General features: G+C 47.1%; 1 protein-coding gene across 1 annotated transcript in view; it reads right to left on the bottom strand.

The window, feature by feature from the left end:
• The window catches only part of FBXO9 (F-box protein 9), a 163,907-nt gene that overhangs the window by 122,636 nt on the left and 19,688 nt on the right, over positions 1-21,583 (bottom strand). Inside the window, exons 2-4 of the mRNA XM_063916701.1 lie at positions 8,211-8,288; positions 6,991-7,149; positions 940-997 (exon numbers count right to left, since the gene is read on the bottom strand). Coding sequence (XP_063772771.1) covers positions 940-997; positions 6,991-7,149; positions 8,211-8,288 — 295 coding nt within the window. The remainder of the gene's footprint in view (positions 1-939; positions 998-6,990; positions 7,150-8,210; positions 8,289-21,583) is intronic.

Raw genomic sequence — 21,583 nt, 5'->3', positions numbered from 1 at the left:
GGACTCACTGAAAATAAAAAACCTAACAAAACTTTTACTCTAAGCAGCTCTTTAGGAGAGCCACCTAGATTGCACCCTTCTCGGCCGGGCACAAAAATCTAACTGAGGCTTGGAGGAGGGTCATAGGGGGAGGAGCCAGTGCACACCACCTGATCCTAAAGCTTTTACTTTTGTGCCATGTCTCCTGCGGAGCCGCTATTCCCCATGGTCCTGACGGAGTCCCCAGCATCCACTAGGACGTCAGAGAAATAAAGTTTTAAAATAAACTGAAGAAAACTCTCTGAAGCTCCAGAGTGTACATCCTCTCCTGAGGGTACTTTTTCTAAACTGCCAGTGAGAGGGGGCATACAGGGGAGGGGCCAGCACACCCAGTTGAAGAAATTTAAAGTGCACCAGCTCCTTTGGACCCCATCTATACCCCATCATAATAATTCCCCAATATCCCTTATGGACGCTAGAGAAAATACAACATACAATTTCAAGGAAATATAATCTTTACAAGCGTATGGAGCATATCAGTATGTATACGAGTGTGTTTTCATCGTGGGCATATCCAGGGCCGCCAAGAGACATAGGCAAGGCCAAATACCGGGGAGGTGTGACCAATCCCCCTTAAAAAAAAAAAAGGCAAAATGGCACATGCGGCCAAACAATGTACCCTATAGAAGCTGACCCAAGCCCCTCTAATAAACCCAGGGAATTAGTACCAGTCCCCACCACAAATGGTACCCCTGGGCATAACCAGTGCGAATTTGCACAATTTACACTACGCTAACTGGCATAAGTTCAACTCTGCATAAGGCCCGTAGTATTTAAAGGCACAATCTGATAACAGGATTTGTCTGGCAATTCCCACACCATTTTACCCAATCCCTATTTCTATTACGATCATGCAAGAAACACAGCGGTTACAGGAAAAACATGAATGTAAACAAATACCTTCATAGAGTGCCCCATTTTGTTCTTGCTCTGCAGCTTGAAGAAAGAGTTCTCTTGCCTGGATGGGAAGGAAGTGGGTCAAAACATTAACGTCTATACTTCAGTCAAGAGGCACTGCAGACTATTCTTTAGGAGAAAACTGCAGTGCTGGGTTAAAACAGGATAACACTGCATCATGGAAATGCTGTACCAACTTCACCCAAAATTATTCTTTTAAGATAAATAAATAACAACCCTAATATAACAATGCATGCACACTGAATTGAAGAAAAATAAGATTTTAAACCTACCGGTAAATCTATTTCTCCTAGTCCGTAGAGGATACTGGGGACTCCGTAAGGACCATGGGGTATAGACGGGTTCCGCAGGAGATAGGGCACCTAAAAAGAACTTTGATTATGGGTGTGCACTGGCTCCTCCCTCTATGCCCCTCCTCCAGACCTCAGTTAGAGAACTGTGCCCAGAGGAGATGGACAATACAAGGCAGGATTTAGCAATCCAAGGGCAAGATTCATACCAGCCCACACCAATCATACCATGTAACCTGGAACATACATAATCAGTTAACAGTATGAACAAAAACAACAGTAACGGTCCTAGACCGATGTCAACTGTAACATAACCCTTATGTAAGCAACAACTATATACAAAGTCTTGCAGAGTTTCCGCACTGGGACGGGCGCCCAGCATCCTCTACGGACTAGGAGAAATAGATTTACAGGTAGGTTTAAAATCTTATTTTCTCTTACGTCCTAGAGGATGCTGGGGACTCCGTAAGGACCATGGGGTTTATACCAAAGCATCCAATCGGGCGGGAGAGTGCGTATGACTCTGCAGCACCGACTGAGCAAACGCTAGGTCCTCATCAGTCAGGGTATCAAACTTGTAGAACTTAGCAAAAGTGTTTGACCCCGACCAAGTCTCCGCTCGGCAAAGTTGTAAAGCCGAGACGCCTCGGGCAGCCGCCCAAGAAGAACCCACCTTCCTAGTGGAATGGGCCTTAACCGAATTTGGTACCGGCAATCCAGCCGTAGAGTGAGCCTGCTGAATCGTATTACAGATCCAGCGAGCAATAGTCTGCTTTGAAGCAGGAGCGCCAATCTTATTGGCCGCATACAGGACAAACAGAGCCTCTGTTTTCCCAATTCTAGCCGTCCTGGCTACATAAATCTTTAAGGCCCTGACTACGTCTAGGGATCTGGAATCCTCCAGGTCCCCGGTAGCCACAGGCACCACAATAGGTTGATTCATATGGAACGAAGAAACCACTTTAGGCAAAAATTGCGGACGTGTCCTCAATTCAGCTCGGTCCACATGAAAAATCAAGTAGGGGCTCTTGTGTGAGAGAGCCGCCAATTCTGACACTCGCCTTGCTGATGCTAAGGCCAACAACATGACCACCTTCCAAGTAAGAAATTTCAACTCAACCTTGTTAAGCGGTTCAAACCAGTGTGATTTTTGGAACTGCAACACCACGTTCAGGTCCCATGGTGCCACTGGAGGCACAAAAGGGGGCTGGATGTGCAGCACTCCCTTTACAAACGTCTGGACTTCTGGAAGAGAAGCCAATTCCTTCTGAAAGAAAATCGAGAGGGCCGAAATCTGTACCTTAACCGAGCCTAATTTCAGGCCCATATCCACTCCTGTCTGTAGGAAGTGGAGAAAACGACCCAGATGAAAATCTTCCGTAGGTGCATTCTTGGTCTCACACCAAGACACATACTTTCGCCAGATACGGTGATAATGTTTTATCGTCACCTCCTTCCTAGCCTTTATTAAAGTAGGAATGACCTCTTCCGGAATCCCTTTTTTGCTAGGATTCGGCGTTCAACCGCCATGCCGTCAAACGTAACCGCGGTAAGTCTTGAAATACACAGGGCCCCTGCTGCAACAGGTCTTCCCTCAGAGGAAGAGGCCAAGGGTCTCCCGTGAGCATCTCTTGTAGATCCGAGTACCAGGCCCTTCGAGGCCAGTCTGGGACAACGAGTATCATCTGTACTCTTCTTCGTCTTATGATCCTCAACACTTTCGTGATGAGAGGAAGAGGAGGAAACACGTAGACCGATTCGAACACCCACGGTGTTACCAGTGCGTCTACTGCTACTGCCTGAGGGTCCCGAGACCTTGCGCAATACCTCCGAAGTTTTTTGTTGAGGCGTGATGCCATCATGTCTATTTGAGGGGTTCCCCAAAGACGTGTTACGTCTGCAAAGACTTCTTGATGAAGTCCCAACTCTCCTGGATGGAGATCGAGTCTGCTGAGGAAGTCTGCTTCCCAGTTGTCTACTCCCGGAATGAAGACAGCCGACAGAGCGCTTACATGATTTTCTGCCCAGCGAAGAATCCTTGTGGCTTCCGCCATCGCAACTCTGCTTCTTGTCCCGCCTTGGCGGTTCACATGAGCCACTGCTGTGACATTGTCTGATTGAATCAGAACCGGTAGGTTTCGAAGAAAACTCTCCGCTTGTCGAAGGCCGTTGTAAATGGCCCTGAGTTCCAACACATTGATGTGTAGACAGGACTCCTGGTCTGACCAAAGACCCTAAAAAGTCTTTCCCTGTGTGACCGCTCCCCATCCTCGGAGGCTCGCGTCCGTGGTAACCAGGATCCAGTCCTGAATCGGCGACCCTCCAGCAGGTGAGCACTTTGCAACCACCACAGGAGGGACACTCTGGTTCCTGGGGACAGAGTTATTTTCCGATGTAAGTGCAGATGGGACCCTGACCACTTGTCCAGAAGGTCCCATTGAAAAGTCCTTGCATGGAACCTTCCAAACGGAATGGCCTCGTAGGCCGCCACCATTTTTCCCAGAACTCGAGTGCATTGGTGAACTGACACCCTTTTCTGTTTTAGCAGTTCTCTGACCATGTTCTGGATGTCCTGGGCCTTCTCTATTGGGAGAAAGACCTTCATTTGTTCCGTATCCAGTATCATACCTAGGAACGGTAGTCGAGTTGTCGGAATCAACTGTGACTTTGGTAGATTTAGAATCCAACCGTGTTGCTGGAGCACTCTCAGAGAGAGCGCCACACTGCTCAGCAATTTCTCCCTTGATCTCACTTTTATCAGGAGATCGTCCAAGTATGGGATAATTGTGACTCCATGCTTGCGCAGGACCACCATCATTTCCGCCATTATTTTGGTGAAAATCCTCGGGGCCGTGGAAAGTCCAAACGGCAACGTCTGAAATTGGTAATGACAATCCTGTACAGCGAATCTCAGGTATTCCTGATGGGGGGGCATATATGGGGACATGAAGGTACGCATCATTTATGTCCAGAGACACCATAAACTCCCCCTCCTCCATGTTGGCTATTATCGCTCTGAGAGATTCCATTTTGAATTTAAATCTTTTTATGTACAGGTTTAGGGATTTCAGATTTAAAATCGGTCTGACCGTACCGTCCGGTTTCGGGACCACAAATAGGGTTGAGTAGTAACCTCTTCCCTGCTGGTGCAGGGGAACCTTGATTATCACTTGCTGTATACACAGCGTTTGAATTGCAGCTAACACTACATCCCTTTCCGATGTGGAAGCTGGTAGGGCCGATTTGAAAAATCCGCGCGGGGGCACATCCTCGAATTTTAATTTGTAACCCTGGGAAACTATTTCCAACACCCAGGGATTCAGGTCCGAACTGACCCAGGCCTGACTGAAAAGTCGAAGACGTGCCCCCACCGGTGCGGACTCCCTCAGGGGAGTCCCAGCGTCATGCTGTGGGTTTTGGAGCAGCTGGGGAGGACTTTTGTTCCTGGGCACCTGCCGAAGCAGGTGCTCTCTTGCCTCTGCCCCTACCTCTGGCGAGGGAAGAGGATCCCCGACCTCTTATGGACTTGTGCGACCGAAAGGACTGCATCTGATAGGTTGTTGCTTTCTTTTGCTGTTGGGGAATATATGGTAAAAAAATAGATTTACCTGCTGTAGCTGTGGAAACCAGGTCCGTCAGCCCATCCCCAAACAATACATCACCCTTATAGGGTAGTACTTCCATATGTTTTTTGGAATCCGCATCACCCGTCCATTGGCGAGTCCATAAGGATCTTCTCGCTGAGATAGACATGGCATTGGCCCTGGAAGCTAGCAATCCAATGTCCATTTGAGCATCCCTCATAAATAAGACTGCGTCTTTTATATGGGCTAGAGTTAGGAATATAGTATCCTTATCCATAGTATCAAATTGATCTGTCAGCTCATCTGTCCAAGCTGCAATTGCGCTACACACCCATGCCGACGCAATCGTCGGTCTTAACACAGCACCCGTAGGAGAATAAATATCCTTTAATGTAGTTTCTTGCCTACGATCTGCAGGGTCCTTAAAGGCCGCTGTGTCAGGAGACGGTAGCGCCACTTTCTTGGACAAGCGCGTCAGGGCCTTGTCCACAGTGGGGGGTAATTCCCAAATCTCCCTGTCCTGCTTAGGGAAAGGGTATGCCATAAAAATTCTTTTGGGGATCTGCGGTCTCTTATCCGGAGTCTCCCAAGCTTTTCCAAAGAACTCATTTAATTCATGAGATGTGGGAAAATGAATAATCCGTTTTTCTTTTCCTTAAACATGTGTACCCTTGTGTCGGGGACCGAGGGTTCATCCACAATATGCAACACATCCCTTATTGCCACAATCATGCACTGAATGGTTTTAGTCACCCTAGGGTGCAATTTTACTTCGTCATAGTCGACACTGGAATCAGAATCCGTGTCTGTAGTAGTGTCTTGTGTCAAGGGACGCTTTTGAGACCCCGACGGGCCCTGTGAGTCGGTCCAATCTGAGGATTGACCGCCTGATGTCCCCCCTAAACCAGCCTTATCAAGCCTTTTATGTAAAGATGTCACACTTGCATGCAACGTATGCCACATATCCATCCAATCTGGAGTCGGCACAACCGACGGGGACACACCACTCATTTGCTCCACCTCCTCCTTGGAGAAGCCTTCCGCCTCAGACATGTCGACACACACGTATCGACACCCCACACACACAGGGAGTTACCTATAAGGGGACAAAACCCCAACCAGGCCCTTAGGAGAGACAGAGAGATAGAGTATGCAGCACACACCCAGCGCTTAAAAACACTGGAATATATGACCAGATAGCGCTGTTACATGTATATAATTGTAATCTCCACTCACTGCGTCGCCAAAGTGCCCCCCTCCTCTTTTTTCCAGCCTGTGAAGCTCAGCAGGGGAGAGAACAGGGAGCCAGCGTTTCCTCATGCAGTCTCTGTGGAGAAAATGGCGCTGGTTAGTGCTGAGGATCAAGCCCCGCCCACTCGACGGCGGGCTTCGGTCCCATCAACTTTGTATAGAAAAAATGGCGGGGGTTACCGGATTTACTGTGCCACAGCCTAATCCATGTTTATCCATGCCAAAATGAGGAATATTGCTGCCCAGGGCGCCCCCCCCCCCCTGCGCCCTGCACCCTTCAGTGCCTGCTTGTGTGTGTGTGACTGGGAGCAATGGCGCGCAGCTTACCGCTGCGCGCTTACCTCATGAAGATCTGATGTCTTCTGCCGCCTGAAGTCTTCTTTGCCTTCTCATACTCACCCGGCTTCTATCTTCGGCATCTGTGAGGAGTACGGCGGCGCGGCTCCGGGACGAACCCCAGGTGAAACCTGTGTTCCGACTCCCTCTAGAGCTAATGGTGTCCAGTAGCCTTAGAAGCAGTGCCCAACTTAACAAGCCAGCTAGCTCTGCTTCTCTCTCCTCGGTCCCACGATGCAGGGAGCCTGTTGCCAACAGGACTCCCTGAAAATAAAAAACCTAACAAAATTATTTTTCCACAGAAAACTCTGGAGAGCTCTCTGCAGTGCACCCATTCTCCTCTGGGCACGAGATCTAACTGAGGTCTGGAGGAGGGGCATAGAGGGAGGAGCCAGTGCACACCCATAGTCAAAGTTCTTTTTAGGTGCCCTATCTCCTGCGGAGCCCGTCTATACCCCATGGTCCTTACGGAGTCCCCAGCATCCTCTAGGACGTAAGAGAAATAAGCAAAATGATTACCTCGCCCCTTACATACAATGAAAAGGAATGTAGTAATGAAATATCTTAATTACCTTCTCCTCCTTAGCCAATTCTTGCTTTGCTTTGGTATCTGAGGCCTTCCCAACAGGCCCTCTCACGGCTCCTCTGCGGAGCTGAGTCTCTACCCCTGAAAAACTCACTCCTGGAGCAAGTTCAGACATCCAACGAGCTCGGAACATCTGTAGTTCTTCCTGATAAGCCAAGCATATATGTATATATTATTGATTTATTTGCTAGAGGTATGTACATATACTTCCTAGAGTCACAAGGATATGCATGTCCTCACATTTAGTGGTTTGAGTAGGACACAAGTACCAATGCAGATGCATCTAGAGATTTTAGACAATCTGTGCATGTGCCACACCTTGTACACACACCCTGGTGGGGTTTACATGCAGGGCCAGTTCTCTCTTTGTGCAATGGGTTTTCTGGGTGTCAAATGGACAGCTACTATGTGAATGCACACACGGTATCCATTTCATGGGAGTGGTGTGGGCATGTAGTCAGAGTTATATGCTATTCTGAGTCATGCATATGCTTCTGGCATGAATTGATTGCACTCAGCATGGGGTAGGTGTAAGCGCCAATACGAATGATGGCTGCTGCGGCTGTGGACAGAAAAGCACTGGTCGGTGCGACTATATGCATTAAGCTGTACAGATACCCAAATTAGTATAAGGTAGTATTCTGGTTGCTGTGACTGTCTGCACTTGTGGCTTCTTTGCGTCAGACTCAGAATGAAGCCGTAAATGTTTATCATTTGTATACAAGAGTTAATATGAATCCTAAAGCAGTCCTGTCACCTACCAACACAGTGGAGAAACCATTTTGTAGGATACACCAGTATGCAGCCTCTTAATCTGAAAATCCAGTGATTACACAGAAGCATTCTCTAATATCCATAAAATCGTGGCTCTTCATGAATGGACTGTATTATTATGAATATAGGGTCAAATCCACCAAATGGACATCTCTGTCCCATGTAGGCAGTAGCATTGCTTTAAAGAACATTTATTATTTAAATAACAATGTGTTCTATCGTGAGCAGTTTTGACTATATATAGTAATTTTGTCAAACCAATAGGAGTTTTTAATTCGTAAAATTCCACCAAAAGTGAATTTTTCGTTTTGCTTTTTCTTTAAATTGTACACTGAAAGTACTTAATGCACCTCAGTATATGCACGTTATACAAATTCCCAAATCCACAAAATTGTCAGTGTGTGGGGAGAGCAGAAAACAAAGGCAATTAACCTGAAGATTTTTTTCACCAGATCTTCTATTTTCTTCATCCTTCAGGATGTCAGGATAACAATCTTTATCACCTTCCGCCTGGTAATTAAATGCAAATTATTATTACTTTATCTTCATCATTTGATTAGATTAAGCTGATGCTTTTCCTATTTAATAGAACAGTTAATTTGCTAAATTAACCCCACATCCTTATTAGAAGAACTTCTAACAACCAACTTGAAATAAGGCAGAATAGCAGCTAAGTGTGTTTCACTTCATGTATACACACAAGGGAAAGACATTAATTTATAAAGTATGGAAGACGTTCTCAAACGCGGTCTTCAAGGTATACCAATGGTCCAAGTTTAGTTATAGCCATGGCTCAGCACAAATGGCTAAATCAAATTGACTATGGTGCTAATTAAGGGGCAGAGTCAGAGATGGACGCAGCAGCCACGTCCATCTAGTCAGCACACGTGCACTGGCAACAGTGCACGTGCGCAACTGACAGCAGCGAGCGTTCAGGGGGTGGCGCCACAGTTTGCGGGCGTAGCAGGCTGGACAGGGTGTGCAGAGAGAGGTTTTGGGGCAGCTGCGTGACATCAACCGCAGCAGTTTCCATAAAAAAAATGGTTGCGGACCGCCTGATGCGACTGGCACGTGTCAACCTTAATTCAATGTGTCCGCAATTACATGGGAGCTTACATGGTGCACACACTAACATGTCTATAATAAATGCAGTTAGAAGGGTTTACAATCACCAGGATCAATGTATATATTACTAGTTTCCTTGTTACCTCAGATTTGAAATGTCTGAACAAACTGTACAGCAGCACATTCTATATGGTTACTGTGAGTTTAACAAGAACCACCAAGACTTACCTGCAAGAAAGGAGACCCTTTGATCTCCTGACACACAGAACCATTCTATTGTTATACTGTATACAGTGGTTTACAAGCCTATATGCTGCCAACATGTAAACCTATGTTAAAAACAAAACAAACAAAATATAAGAATAAAGGCAGAAGCATTGTATCCTCACCACATGGGTTTATTGAGCTTGGTAAAGGTGGACCCAGAGCTGGCCCTAACCAATTTGGAGCCCTAAGGAAGATTTTGACTGTTTCCCCCAGCACACTAATGTAACTAAACAAATAAGGGACAGGTTTTAGGGTTTTAGGGGAAAGTCCCTTATACCATCACCTCAGAAAGCATTCTATAGGGAACATTCTCCCCTCACAGCACAGCACCCCAACCCTCACTCATCACAGAACCCCTCTCCCAGAACTCCTTACCCAGTACAGCACAGTAAACACCCTTCATCCATCACTCACAGACGACAGCTAAACTGACTTGCTTATAACTCTTATATTGAGGTGCATGCAGCTGCGGTATCCCCTACTTTTCCTGGCTCTTGGCTGTGTGTAGCTGGACTTGGTGGCTGCAGCTTTGAGGTATTGTTCCCTACTACTTACTATACTGGTGATCATCATCATCACTGGTCCTCATGCTGGGTCCCTTCTTGCCAATGTGGATGATGGAGTTCAACAGTGCCCATAGCGGTGGCATTATATGTCTGAGACCATCTCCCCATGTGTCTCTGCCTCCTGCCCCCCTAATACTGTAGCAGTGTCATCAGCCCCAAGCCCCCACATGTATGTGCCTCCCTCTCCCCACATAGCAGTATCTTCAGCTCCGCGATATCCCACTCCACATATGTATTTGCCTTCCCCCCCACCATAGCAGTATCATTCAGCTCATACCTTTACTCTGTGTGGCTTGGGCAGAGAGCAGCAGCTCCACATGCATTGCCTTACTTACTCTGCAGCTGCTCATCCTTGACAGAAAGGTCAAGAACCCCCCCCCCCCCCCCCCCCACATTTCCTGCCTGTCTGAGGCTGACTAGGATCTCGGGTGTGCTGGTGCTGCTGCCTCCTGAGGTCTCCTCCTGGCTGGCTCACTCGCATCCCACTGTGTGCACACGCGCACTGCGGCTGCTGCGCAGGCGCCCACTTCACAGAGCTTCAGCATGTCAACGCTGCCGCAGCATTCCATGCTGAATTGGGTCCACAGCCTAGAACCATACATTTCAGGACATGCATGCAGAACAGCAACCAAAGATTCTGACGTCAATGGACCCTCTCCTGAGGAAATAAAGTAGTGGTCTGTGTTAAATTCCAACCCCAATAAGTTTATTCACCAGGCAGGAATCAGGACAATTTCTGGAGGTTTAGTAACCAGAAAATGGGAATCAGATTGGATACAATTAGATACAGGCGGCTATGTTCTTTCGGAGACGGAGCTTCATTTGAAGGCCACATGATAAAAGAGCACAATTACTTTAACAAAAAGTAATGCCATGAGCAGTCAGACACGAATGGCCTGAAGGAATTAAGAGTTCAGTACTTAATGTCCTTAACCTCTCCTCACTGTGCATACAAATCCAAACTACTGTATACGTGTAAAAGCAGCAGACACTGCAGTAACACCCTTTTCTGGAATGGAGTTGCAACAAACCATTGACACAAACTGGCTACTTGTTGACATTAACAGATGGAAATAAACTGCATGAAGGGCTGTTTACACGACATGCACAATTAGCACCTGACAGCAGCTACAACTGGACAGAGCTAAATGCTTACGTAACAAGCCTGACCCATTGCACAGTAAGTTCCGAAATACATATAACATAAACCTACAATAGCTCAAATAACCTAAAGAGAAGAAAAAAGTATATATTTTGACAGAAATACAGATCTATCCTTATACGGCTTTGCTGCAGTCACGCCAAACAGTCCCTCTTGACATACCAGGTCCTGTGAATCTTCTAGTGTCAGGTGACTTTTATGCCGAAAAAGCATCTTAGTCGCAAAGCAATGCGACTAGGACAAATGAGGAAACTGTGCTGATTTAATATATAACACTTCTATATCTGTGTGCCACAGAGTCTGTGAATCTGTACATGAAGTGCTACAATGTAGCAGCTGCAGCTTTTTTCAAGTATACGTTCTGTTCTGCTCTGTATACAGACTAAGACCCTGATTCAGAGATGGACGAAATAACGAAAAAGGCGCTTGCAAGCAGCATTGTATTTTTGTACGATTATAAGGAGGGACATGCAGGAGACATCTCAGTAGAATAAACACCTCCTGCATGTAGCTGCGATCCCAGCACTGCAACCGACGTCGCAAGCTGGGATCCAACATCATGGACCTTGCTGAGAAAACAGATACCAAACAATCAGGAATATGCGTGGGACACTTAGCTAGACCTTCAATCACACACAATGGGGGTCATTCTGAGTTGTTCGCTCGTTGCCGATTTTCGCAAACGGAGCGATTAAGGCAAAAAATAAGATTTTACTCACCGGTAAATCTATTTCTCGTAGTCCGTAGTGGATGCTGGGAACTCCGAAAGGACCATGGGGAATAGCGGCTCCGCAGGAGACTGGGCACAACTAAAGAAAGCTTTTAGGTCACCTGGTGTGCACTGGCTCCTCCCACTATGACCCTCCTCCAAGCCTCAGTTAGGACACTGTGCCCGGACGAGCTGACATAATAGGGAAGGATTTTGAATCCCGGGTAAGACTCTTACCAGCCACACCAATCACACCGTATAACTCGTGATACTATACCCAGTTTAACAGTATGAAAACAACTGAGCCTCTCAACAGATGGCTCAACAATAACCCTTTAGTTAACAATAACTATGTACAAGTATTGCAGACAATCCGCACTTGGGATGGGCGCCCAGCATCCACTACGGACTACGAGAAATAGATTTACCGGTGAGTAAAATCTTATTTTCTCTGACGTCCTAGTGGATGCTGGGAACTCCGAAAGGACCATGGGGATTATACCAAAGCTCCCAAACGGGCGGGAGAGTGCGGATGACTCTGCAGCACCGAATGAGAGAACTCAAGGTCCTCCTCAGCCAGGTTATCAAATTTGTAGAATTTTGCAAACGTGTTGGCCCCTGACCAAGTAGCAGCTCGGCAAAGTTGTAAAGCCGAGACCCCTCGGGCAGCCGCCCAAGATGAGCCCACCTTCCTTGTGGAATGGGCTTTTACTGATTTAGGATGCGGCAGTCCCGCCGCAGAATGCGCCAGCTGAATTGTGCTACAAATCCAGCGAGCAATAGTCTGCTTAGAAGCAGGAGCACCCAGCTTGTTGGGTGCATACAGGATAAATAGCGAGTCAGTTTTCCTGACTCTAGCCGTCCTGGAAACATACATTTTCAAGGCCCTGACTACGTCCAGTAACTTGGAATCCTCCAAGTCCCTAGTAGCCGCAGGCACCACAATAGGTTGGTTCAAGTGAAAAGCTGATACCACCTTAGGGAGAAACTGGGGACGAGTCCTCAATTCCGCCCTATCCATATGGAAAATCAGATAAGGGCTTTTACACGACAAAGCTGCCAATTCTGACACACGCCTGGCTGAAGCCAAGGCCAATAACATGACCACTTTCCAAGTGAGATATTTTAGATTCACGGTTTTAAGTGGCTCAAACCATTGTGATTTTAAGAAACTCAACACCACGTTGAGATCCCAAGGTGCCACTGGAGGCACAAACGGGGGCTGAATATGCAGCACTCCTTTCACAAACGTCTGAACTTCAGGTAGTGAAGCTAGTTCTTTCTGGAAGAAAATCGACAGAGCCGAGATCTGTACCTTAATGGAGCCTAATTTCAGGCCCATAGTCACTCCTGCTTGTAGGAAATGCAGAAATCGACCTAGTTGAAATTCCTCTGTTGGGGCCTTTTTGGCCTCACACCAAGCAACATATTTCCGCCATTTGCGGTGATAATGCTTTACAATTACATCTTTCCTGGCTTTAATCAGCGTAGGAATGACTTCCTCCGGAATGCCCTTTTCTTTCTAGAAGCTCAGGAGAGCCCCTAGTGTGCATCCAACCTCGGCCGGGCACAAAATCTAACTGAGGCTTGGAGGAGGGTCATAGTGGGAGGAGCCAGAGCACACCAGGTGACCTAAAAGCTTTCTTTAGTTGTGCCCAGTCTCCTGCGGAGCCGCTATTCCCCATGGTCCTTTCAGAGTTCCCAGCATCCACTAGGACGTCAGAGAAATGCGCATGCGCATGGTTCGCAGTGCGCATGCGGTTAGTATTTTACCACAAAACTTAGTAGATTTACTCACACCCGAACGAAGATTTTTCATCGTTGAAGTGATCGGAGTGTGATTGACAGGAAGTGGGTGTTTCTGGGCGGAAACTGGACGTTTTCTGGGAGTGTGCAGAAAAACGCAGGCGTGCCAGGGAAAAACGCGGGAGTGTCTGGAGAAACGGGGGAGTGGCTGGCCGGACGCTGGGCGTGTGTGACGTCAAACCAGAAACGAAACGGCCTGAGCTGATCGCTATTTGTGAGTAGGTCTGGAGCTACTCAGAGACTGCTAAGAAATGTATTTTCGCTATTCTGCAAATCTTTCGTTCGCAATTCTGCTAAGCTAAGATACACTCCCAGAGGGCGGCGGGTTAGCGTGTGCAATGCTGCTAAAAGCAGCTAGCGAGCGAACAACTCGGAATCACCCCCAATATACAAGGGTCATATCAATCAGCAGTCTCCTTGTGTGTTCTAGCCATGTAGCGCTACAAAGAAGATACATTTCCGTAGTATTCATATTTAGTTTATACTGTCAAATGTTTAGTAAAACTCAAGGTACAGTATACTAGGAAAATATTATTTAATGGGGGCGATTCAATTTTTTTTTCACGGCCACCACTAGAGGGCGCCCAACAGCAGCAATTCAATATTTCTGCCATTCGGGCGCTCACCGGCCGCGAAGGACACATTTTTCTCACAACCTCCTGAGGTGTGAGAAAAAAGTGTGTCCAAACCTGGCACTTTCAGCGTCCAAGCGGGAGTTTGGATGCCCAAAGCAGGAGTTTAGACGGGTGTAGCCATTTTACGCGGCTAAACCCTGTATGTTGGGGTGCGAGATGCGCAATGTGCATGGGCGACCAAACAAATGAATAGTGACAATTGTCTGGGTGTCTAAACAGTCCCGTTTAGATGGGATTTTTAGACGCCCAAATCAATAAAATTCCTTAAACTGGAAAATCCAAGTAATTAGAAAGCTATAGTTAAATACTGGATAACATTTCCAAAATATTCGTGAGGAATTCAATTGTTTGAGTGCCCAATGGAGCAAGTCAGTTGGGTGCCTCCCGAGGTGCTAAGCAGAAATACGCGAAAAAAGTCAGACTTTTAGGCCCCCATATACAGCACGCCCACTACTTTGGAAGGGTTTACCCGCTTTACGTGGCTAAACCAGATGCCTTTGGGCACGACATGCCTGAAAAGTACAAAAATTGAGAGTTCATTCACAGATCAAGCTATTCATATGGCGCAGATTCATTTGGGTCGATTCATGTCACTGACCGTCGAATAGCGCCGGGAATTCGCTCCCGGCACTATTTAATACAGCGCCAAGTGACACTCAATTGTCGGGAATTCTTCGCTCACCAGCCGCCACGAGGCTGATTCCGTCGGGAATCAGCATCGCGGCAGGGAGTTAAGTCGGAGAATGCCTGCTCTCCCGACAAATCAACCTGTTAAGTCCGAGAGAACGGGCATTCGCCGACTTAACTTGAGCTGAATTGAATAGCGCCAGGAGCTAATTCCCGGCGCTATTCAACTGTCGGTGAACTTGAATCAACCCCCTTGAGACATGCACAGTGCAATCTGTATTTTCAAATTACCACTGCAATAGGCAGTTTAGAGTTGGCCTGCAACTCATTTAGGAGTACAGTTCCATAATACAGTACATTGTATGCAAGGGTGTAGTATGTTATGCTGGTGGTCGGGATCCCGGCGCCCAGCATATCGGCGCAGAGATCCCGACCACCGGCATCTGGGCGAGTGCAAATGAGCCCCTTGCGGGCATGGTGGCGCGCTTTTATTCTCCCTCCAGGGGCGGCTGTGGACCCCAAGGGGGAGAATAGTTGTCGTTATGCCGAGTGCCGGGATTCCGGCGCCGGTAAACTGAGCACCGGGATCCCTACAGCCAGCGTACTGAATACCACCCGTATGCAAGCCTGCAGCACTGTGACCACAGGCAATAATAGGTATAGATGCTTTTAGAAAAGCACAGAGCTTGTGCAGGCTCAGAGTGCACAGTTTGTAATTCTGTAAAAAGACACAATGTCCATCCTTTAACTACCTGCATGGCGTGGGTCACATCAGATGTGACCACACCAGGCTGCGCCTTCCGTGACCATGGTCGCACCTGATTCGACACCCATTGGGCTGCTGCTGGTAGATAATCTTACAGCAGCTGCCATTCTCGGAGGAGCCTCCTGGCCCCTCTGCTTCCTGATTTCCTTCCCCAGTGCCTACCATGCAGCTGATCACTGCTGTTTGGGCAGCCAGACGGCAAGCCCCCCCCCCCCCTTCTTCCCCCCTGCATCTGCAGAAATTAGCAGCTGCCATGGAAATGGAAATGTAACAGTCATCAGCGAAAACATAGCTGTGATGTTCCGATGATCAGCAGTCGATATATTTGTCATCAATGTTTAATTTTTTTCTTTTTTAAATAAAATAGTGCTGGATAAGTTTTAAATAGAGGGTCATAACCTAATTCAATCATTAGAAACCTGACAATATCTGAGTGGTTTTTGGGAAAAAACAGTCCAGCTTGGGAGGAAAGTAGATACAATCAAAGCATACAAAACTGTAGCTTTAGTAAGATAATATAAAGATATTTTACAGTAAAAAAACAAACTGTCGCATTACTAATAACCACAGGAGACGTTCGTAAAAGAAGACATCTACTTTTAATGTGAAACAAACACGCCAGGCAGGTTAAACTCTGCTGCAGCAAGGGGCCTCACCAGACAATTCAGGTTTGTTAGCAAAGCAAAAAGCACATTAATGGGCGGGTGGTCTTCAGTATGCCGAATATCGGGATCCCGGCGCACATTATACCGGCGCCGGAATCCCGACACCCGGCATACCGACAGCTATTCTCCCTCGTGGGGGTCCACGACCCCCCTGGAGGGAGAATAAAATAGTGTGGCGCACACAGCGCGCCACCGTGCCCGCAGCATGGCGAGCGCAGCGAGCCCGCAAGGGTCTCCTTAGCGCTCGCCACGCTGTCGGTATGCCGGCGGTCGGGCTCCCGGCGCCGGTATGCTGGTCGCCGGGAGCCCGAGCACCGGCATACCGTACTACACTCTAATGGGCAAAACCGTGTGCACTGCAGGCTGGTCAGATGTAACATGTGCACAGAGCTATAGATTTGGGTGGGTTATGTTTCTGTTAATTCTGGTAAATACTGGCTGCATTATTTTTACACTGCAATTAGATTTCAGTTTTAACAGACCCCACCCAAATCTAACTCTCTACATCTGCCCCACCTGCACTCCACATAGTTTTGCTTAGTTGCTTGCTTTTTTGATTTGCTAACAAACCTGAATTAGGCCCTGAGTCACCAGTTTATTAGGGCAACCCAGCTTGACTTTCCCATGTAACGTACTGTTCAATAGCAACTGCAGAACATGTATGTGCAGACAATGGGCCCGGTCAGATGTACACATAACCCATGCACAGCTCCGATTACTCACGGACTCTCCGTTTAAGCATTCCTCTTGTGTTCTTTCATGTGACAGAATGAGCAAACTCTGCACCGCCTTTTTCTTATCTGAGCATTGGTCAAGTGTGCTGGTGTATCCACCACTGGCACACCACCGTATGAACATCGACTCCACCAGCAGCCCCTGGCAGGAGCAGCATCTCCTTTGTAAATTCTTTAAAAATGGCCACTGTGACTGCGCTGCTATGAAAAAACGCAACCGCATACTGAAATGCGCCCATGACACTCCGATAGCATGTCCATGACACCTCCTGTCTTTCAACTTCCCAGTCTCTGCCCTGAAGTACCCAGGTATCGCAAGTGCTGTCTCAAGTAATAGCAATTTTGTACGCAACTGCATACGCCATAGCTCTCATGGTTCGTGTGTACACAGTAAGCGTTTCCTAGTTTTTCTCACGCAGTAGCAAAAAAAATATGTGTTGTAGTTTGTTACAGAAACACACCATTATAGATTGGAAAAATAAAAGTAGCCAGTATTCACCCTGCACAAAAACAAAATCACCCACTCAAATATAACTCTATCTGCACATGTAATATCTGCCCCCCCCCCCCCCCCCCATCCTGCAGTGCACATGGTTTTGCCCATCTGCTAAGATATTTGCTGCTGCGATCAACTCTGAATTACCCCATGTGTACACAGAACTAAGGGGGTCATTCCGAGTTGATCGCTCGCTAGCAACTTTTCAGGTTAAATCTCGGCAAAACTGTGCATGCACCGCAATGCACAGGCGCTTCGTACGGGTACAAAGAGGATCGTGCTGGGTGATGTATTTAACGAAGAATCCAATCCAGCCGATCGCAAGATGATTGACAGAAAGAGGGCGTTTGTGGGTGTCAACTGACCATTTTCTTGGAGTGTTTGCAAAAACGCACGCATGTCCAAGCGTTTGTAGGGCGGGTGTCTGACGTCAATTCTGGGACCATAAAGACTGAAGTGATCGCAGCTGCTGAGTAAGTCCAGAGCTACTGAGAAACTGCAGAGAACTTTTTTGTGCCGTCGGCTGCAACAGCGTTCGCACACTTGCAAAGCGAAAATGCACTCCCCCATAGGCGGCGACTATCTGATCGCAGCGCTGCAAAAAGTTGCTAGCGAGCGATCAACTCGGAATGACCCCCTAAATGCAGAATATTCACCAGTATACCAAGTTGTAAACATATGAGGCTGGATCAACAGTACCATACACTTTGTTTCATTGAAGTCATCATTATCAGAGCATTTACACCAGACCTAACCTTGATGCAAGATAAAGCAGTAGTATTATGCGTTTGTACAGATGCGGCCGCCGTCATCTTACCTGCAAACGAGTCACACGTGTTAGCATCGCGATTGCGACTAGCTGCGTGAATGTGTGACCCGCTTGCGGGAATGTACTACACACACACACACGCAATCCTATAGATTGCAAGGGGAAATATGCAGTGGCTGCAGGCACGCTAGTTGCAGCAAACGACTCGCGATTGCTGCGGCTAGCAGCCAAGACGATGGGGTGGGGGGGAAGCATGTCTGTAAAACTCTATATAGACATACCTTTGCCTACTAGTGAATGCTGGTACCACCCAATTATGCTACTTAAGCAGCAAATGGAGATGTGACTGAGTTGCATACACTGGCCCTAGACCAGACACAGCGCAAAAAGGCATAAGATCCGCCACATAGAACTAATTTGCGTTCAACTCTACATCAGTCCTTCAGTCTCATCTGCGCATTTACATGGAAGAAGCTATTTGGAGTACAGATCCACCAACATGTCTTTAAATACTACGAGACAAAGTTGACATTATCCAGAATATAGTATCCGTTAACCTACCAACTCTCTGTGGAATACACACTACAGGGTGATTCAAAAGTCGCAGTTCACCCTTTTGTTTCAAAAACTGTGCAGGAAATGGGAAAACTGAATACTCCAGTAAGGTATGGATGAGGTGGGCTATCTTTTAGGGTAAGTACCAAACATGGGTGCCATCTTAAAAATTGGCCATCTTGAATCGAAGTCAGTTTTTTCAAATGGAAAGTGGGTCGTGTAACATGTCAGCATTAGAATTTGCTGAAAAGTTTATTGCTCCAAACAGATTTGAAATAGCAGTTATGGTTCAAAAGTTACAACACTTTTTTTTGTTGCAGGTAACTGAAGATTGCTTTGACAAAAGAGGAGAGAATTGATGTCATTTTAATGTCAAACGTTGTATGCTGCGTTGTGGGCTCTTCACAAAGGATGCCAAAACCATTGTTGAGGTTGTCTCGTCAGTAGCACTTTTTGGACGACCACTCCGTGATTTGTCAGCCACAGTCCTAGTTTCTCAGAATTTGGAAATTAGGCACCTGACAATGTTATGTGAAATTGGAGGACCCTGGGTGCCGGTTGTTAAAATCTGCAGCTATGACATGGAAACTTCGTTCTCCAGACATCAAATTGACCTCAATTCTCTCTGCTTTTGTCAAAGCCATCCTCAGTTACCTGCCAAAAAAAAAAAAAGGGTTGTAACTTTTGAACCATAACTGCTATTTCAAATCTGTTTGCAGCAATAAACTTTTCAACAAATTCTGATGTTGTTTGACATGTTACACGACCCCCTCACCATTTGAAAAAAACTATCTTAGATTCAAGATGGCGCCCATGTTTGGTACATACCCTAAAAGATAGTCCACCTTACCCATACTTTACTGGAGCATTCAGTTTTACCATTTCCTGTAGAGTTTTTGAAACAAAAGGGTGTACTGCAACTTTTGAATCACCCTGTATATGGACACAAGTGTTTGACCACACCTGTTAATTATTGAATTCAGGTGTTTCAATCAGACCCATTACCACAGGTGCATAAAATCAAGCACCTAGCCCTGCAGTCTCTATTTACAAACATTTGTGATACCCAGATGGGTCGTTCTGAAGAGCTCAGTGACTTCAAGCATGGTACTGTGATCAGTGGCGGATCTTGCCACGGGCAAGCAGGACTTTTGCCCGGGGCGCCGCCTTCCGGAGGGCGCCGGCGCCATCCGGAGGGCGCCGCACCATGGCAAGATCCTCCACTGTCAGTGTGCGCCCCCGCTGTGCCCCCCCTCCCGCTGTGAGAAGGGAACCAGACGCTAAGCGCCTGGTTTCCCTTCGTGGCGCTGGTCCTCCCCCGCTCTGAAGGGAATCAGACGCTAAGCGTCTAGTTTCCCTTCATGGAGAGGACCTTTGGTGTGCGGTGCGCGATGACGTCATCGCGCACCGCACAGCATTGTGGCATAGACGCTAGGGGTCATAATTGACCTCTAGCGCTTATGCTGTGCTATGGGAGAGACGTCATGACTGACGTCTCTCCCATAGATCCGAGGAGAAGAGCGGCGCCGGTCTGCAGGGTCTGGAAACAGGAGCGGGGTACAGTAAGTATACTTTTTTTTTTATATTCTTTTTTCCCCCAGCGGCGCTACAAATGGGGGGCGTGACTGACCACGCCCCCATGTTAAGCCACGCCCCTAAATTTTGCCCGGGGCGCCGAAAGGGCAAGAACCGGCCCTGACTGTGATAGGATGCCACCTTTGCAATAAGACTGTTCGTAACATTTCATCCCTGCTGGATATTCCACGGTAAATGGTTTGATATTATTAGAAAGTGGAAGCGTTTATGAACAGCAACTCAGCCATGAAGCGGAAGACCACGTAAAATCAGAGCAGGGTCAACAACTGCTAAGCACATGGTGCGCAAAAGTCGACAACACTCCGCTGAGTCCATAGCTGAAGAGTTCCTAACTTACACCAGCATTAATGTAAACACAGAAACTGTGCGGTCGGAGTTTAATGTAATGGGTTTCCATGGCCGAGCAGCTGCATGCAAGCCTTACATCACCAAGTCCAACGCCAAGCGTCAGATGGAGTGGTGTCAAGTACACCAACACTGGACTGAGGAGCAGTGAAACCATGTTCTGTGGAGTGACAAAATCACACTTCTCTGTTTGGCAGTCAGATGGGCGAGTCTGGGTTTGGCAGATGCAGGGAGAATGTCACCTGCCTGACTGCCTTATGCCACCTGTGAAGTTTGGTGAATGAAGGATAATGATATGGGGCTCTTTTTCAGTGTTTGGGCTAGGCGCCTTACCTCGAGTGAAGGGCAATCCTAATGCTTCAGCATACCAAGACATTTTGGACAATGCTATGCTTCCAACTTTGTGGCAACAATTTGGGGAAGGCCCTTTTCTATTCCAACATGACTGTGCCCCAGTGCATAAATCAAGTCCCTGTTGGTGTGATGGTCAGGAGTCCGAATACTTTTGCCAATATAGTGTATGTACCAACAAATTGGGTAGTTGAGACAGACTGCTAACTGTTGAACTGAGGACCTTAATACACTGACCTTTTCTCAATTTTAAAATAATTGTGTAGTCTTATTCAATAGCTGTCACGTTATAATACAGTTCTGCAATTTAATATGTATCAATGCAGAAGTTAATGAACTAAGGAGTCTCTCACATTATGCAACACTTTATACCTTTAATACAGACAGACAATGGAGGCTGCCAACCGGCAACCAGCTGAACCAGTACTCCCAGTATGCCACTGATCAATGTATGGGGAAACCGTCTCTATTGCAAATGTGCTTCATAACCAACATTGGTGAAGCACCATTCCCTAATAGGATTTTGATAACCTACCGGTAAATCCTTTTCTCCTAGTCCGTAGAGCAGGCCTGGCCAACCTGTGGCTCTCCAGATGTTGCAAAACTACACATCCCAGCATGCCCTGCCACAGTTTTAGCATTCCCTAATAGCAAAACTGTGGCAAGGCATGATGGGACTTGTAGTTTTACA

This window comes from Pseudophryne corroboree, chromosome 4, assembly GCF_028390025.1.
Source record: "Pseudophryne corroboree isolate aPseCor3 chromosome 4, aPseCor3.hap2, whole genome shotgun sequence".
Taxonomy (NCBI): domain Eukaryota; kingdom Metazoa; phylum Chordata; class Amphibia; order Anura; family Myobatrachidae; genus Pseudophryne; species Pseudophryne corroboree.
This window is presented reverse-complemented; position numbering and strand designations above follow the sequence as displayed.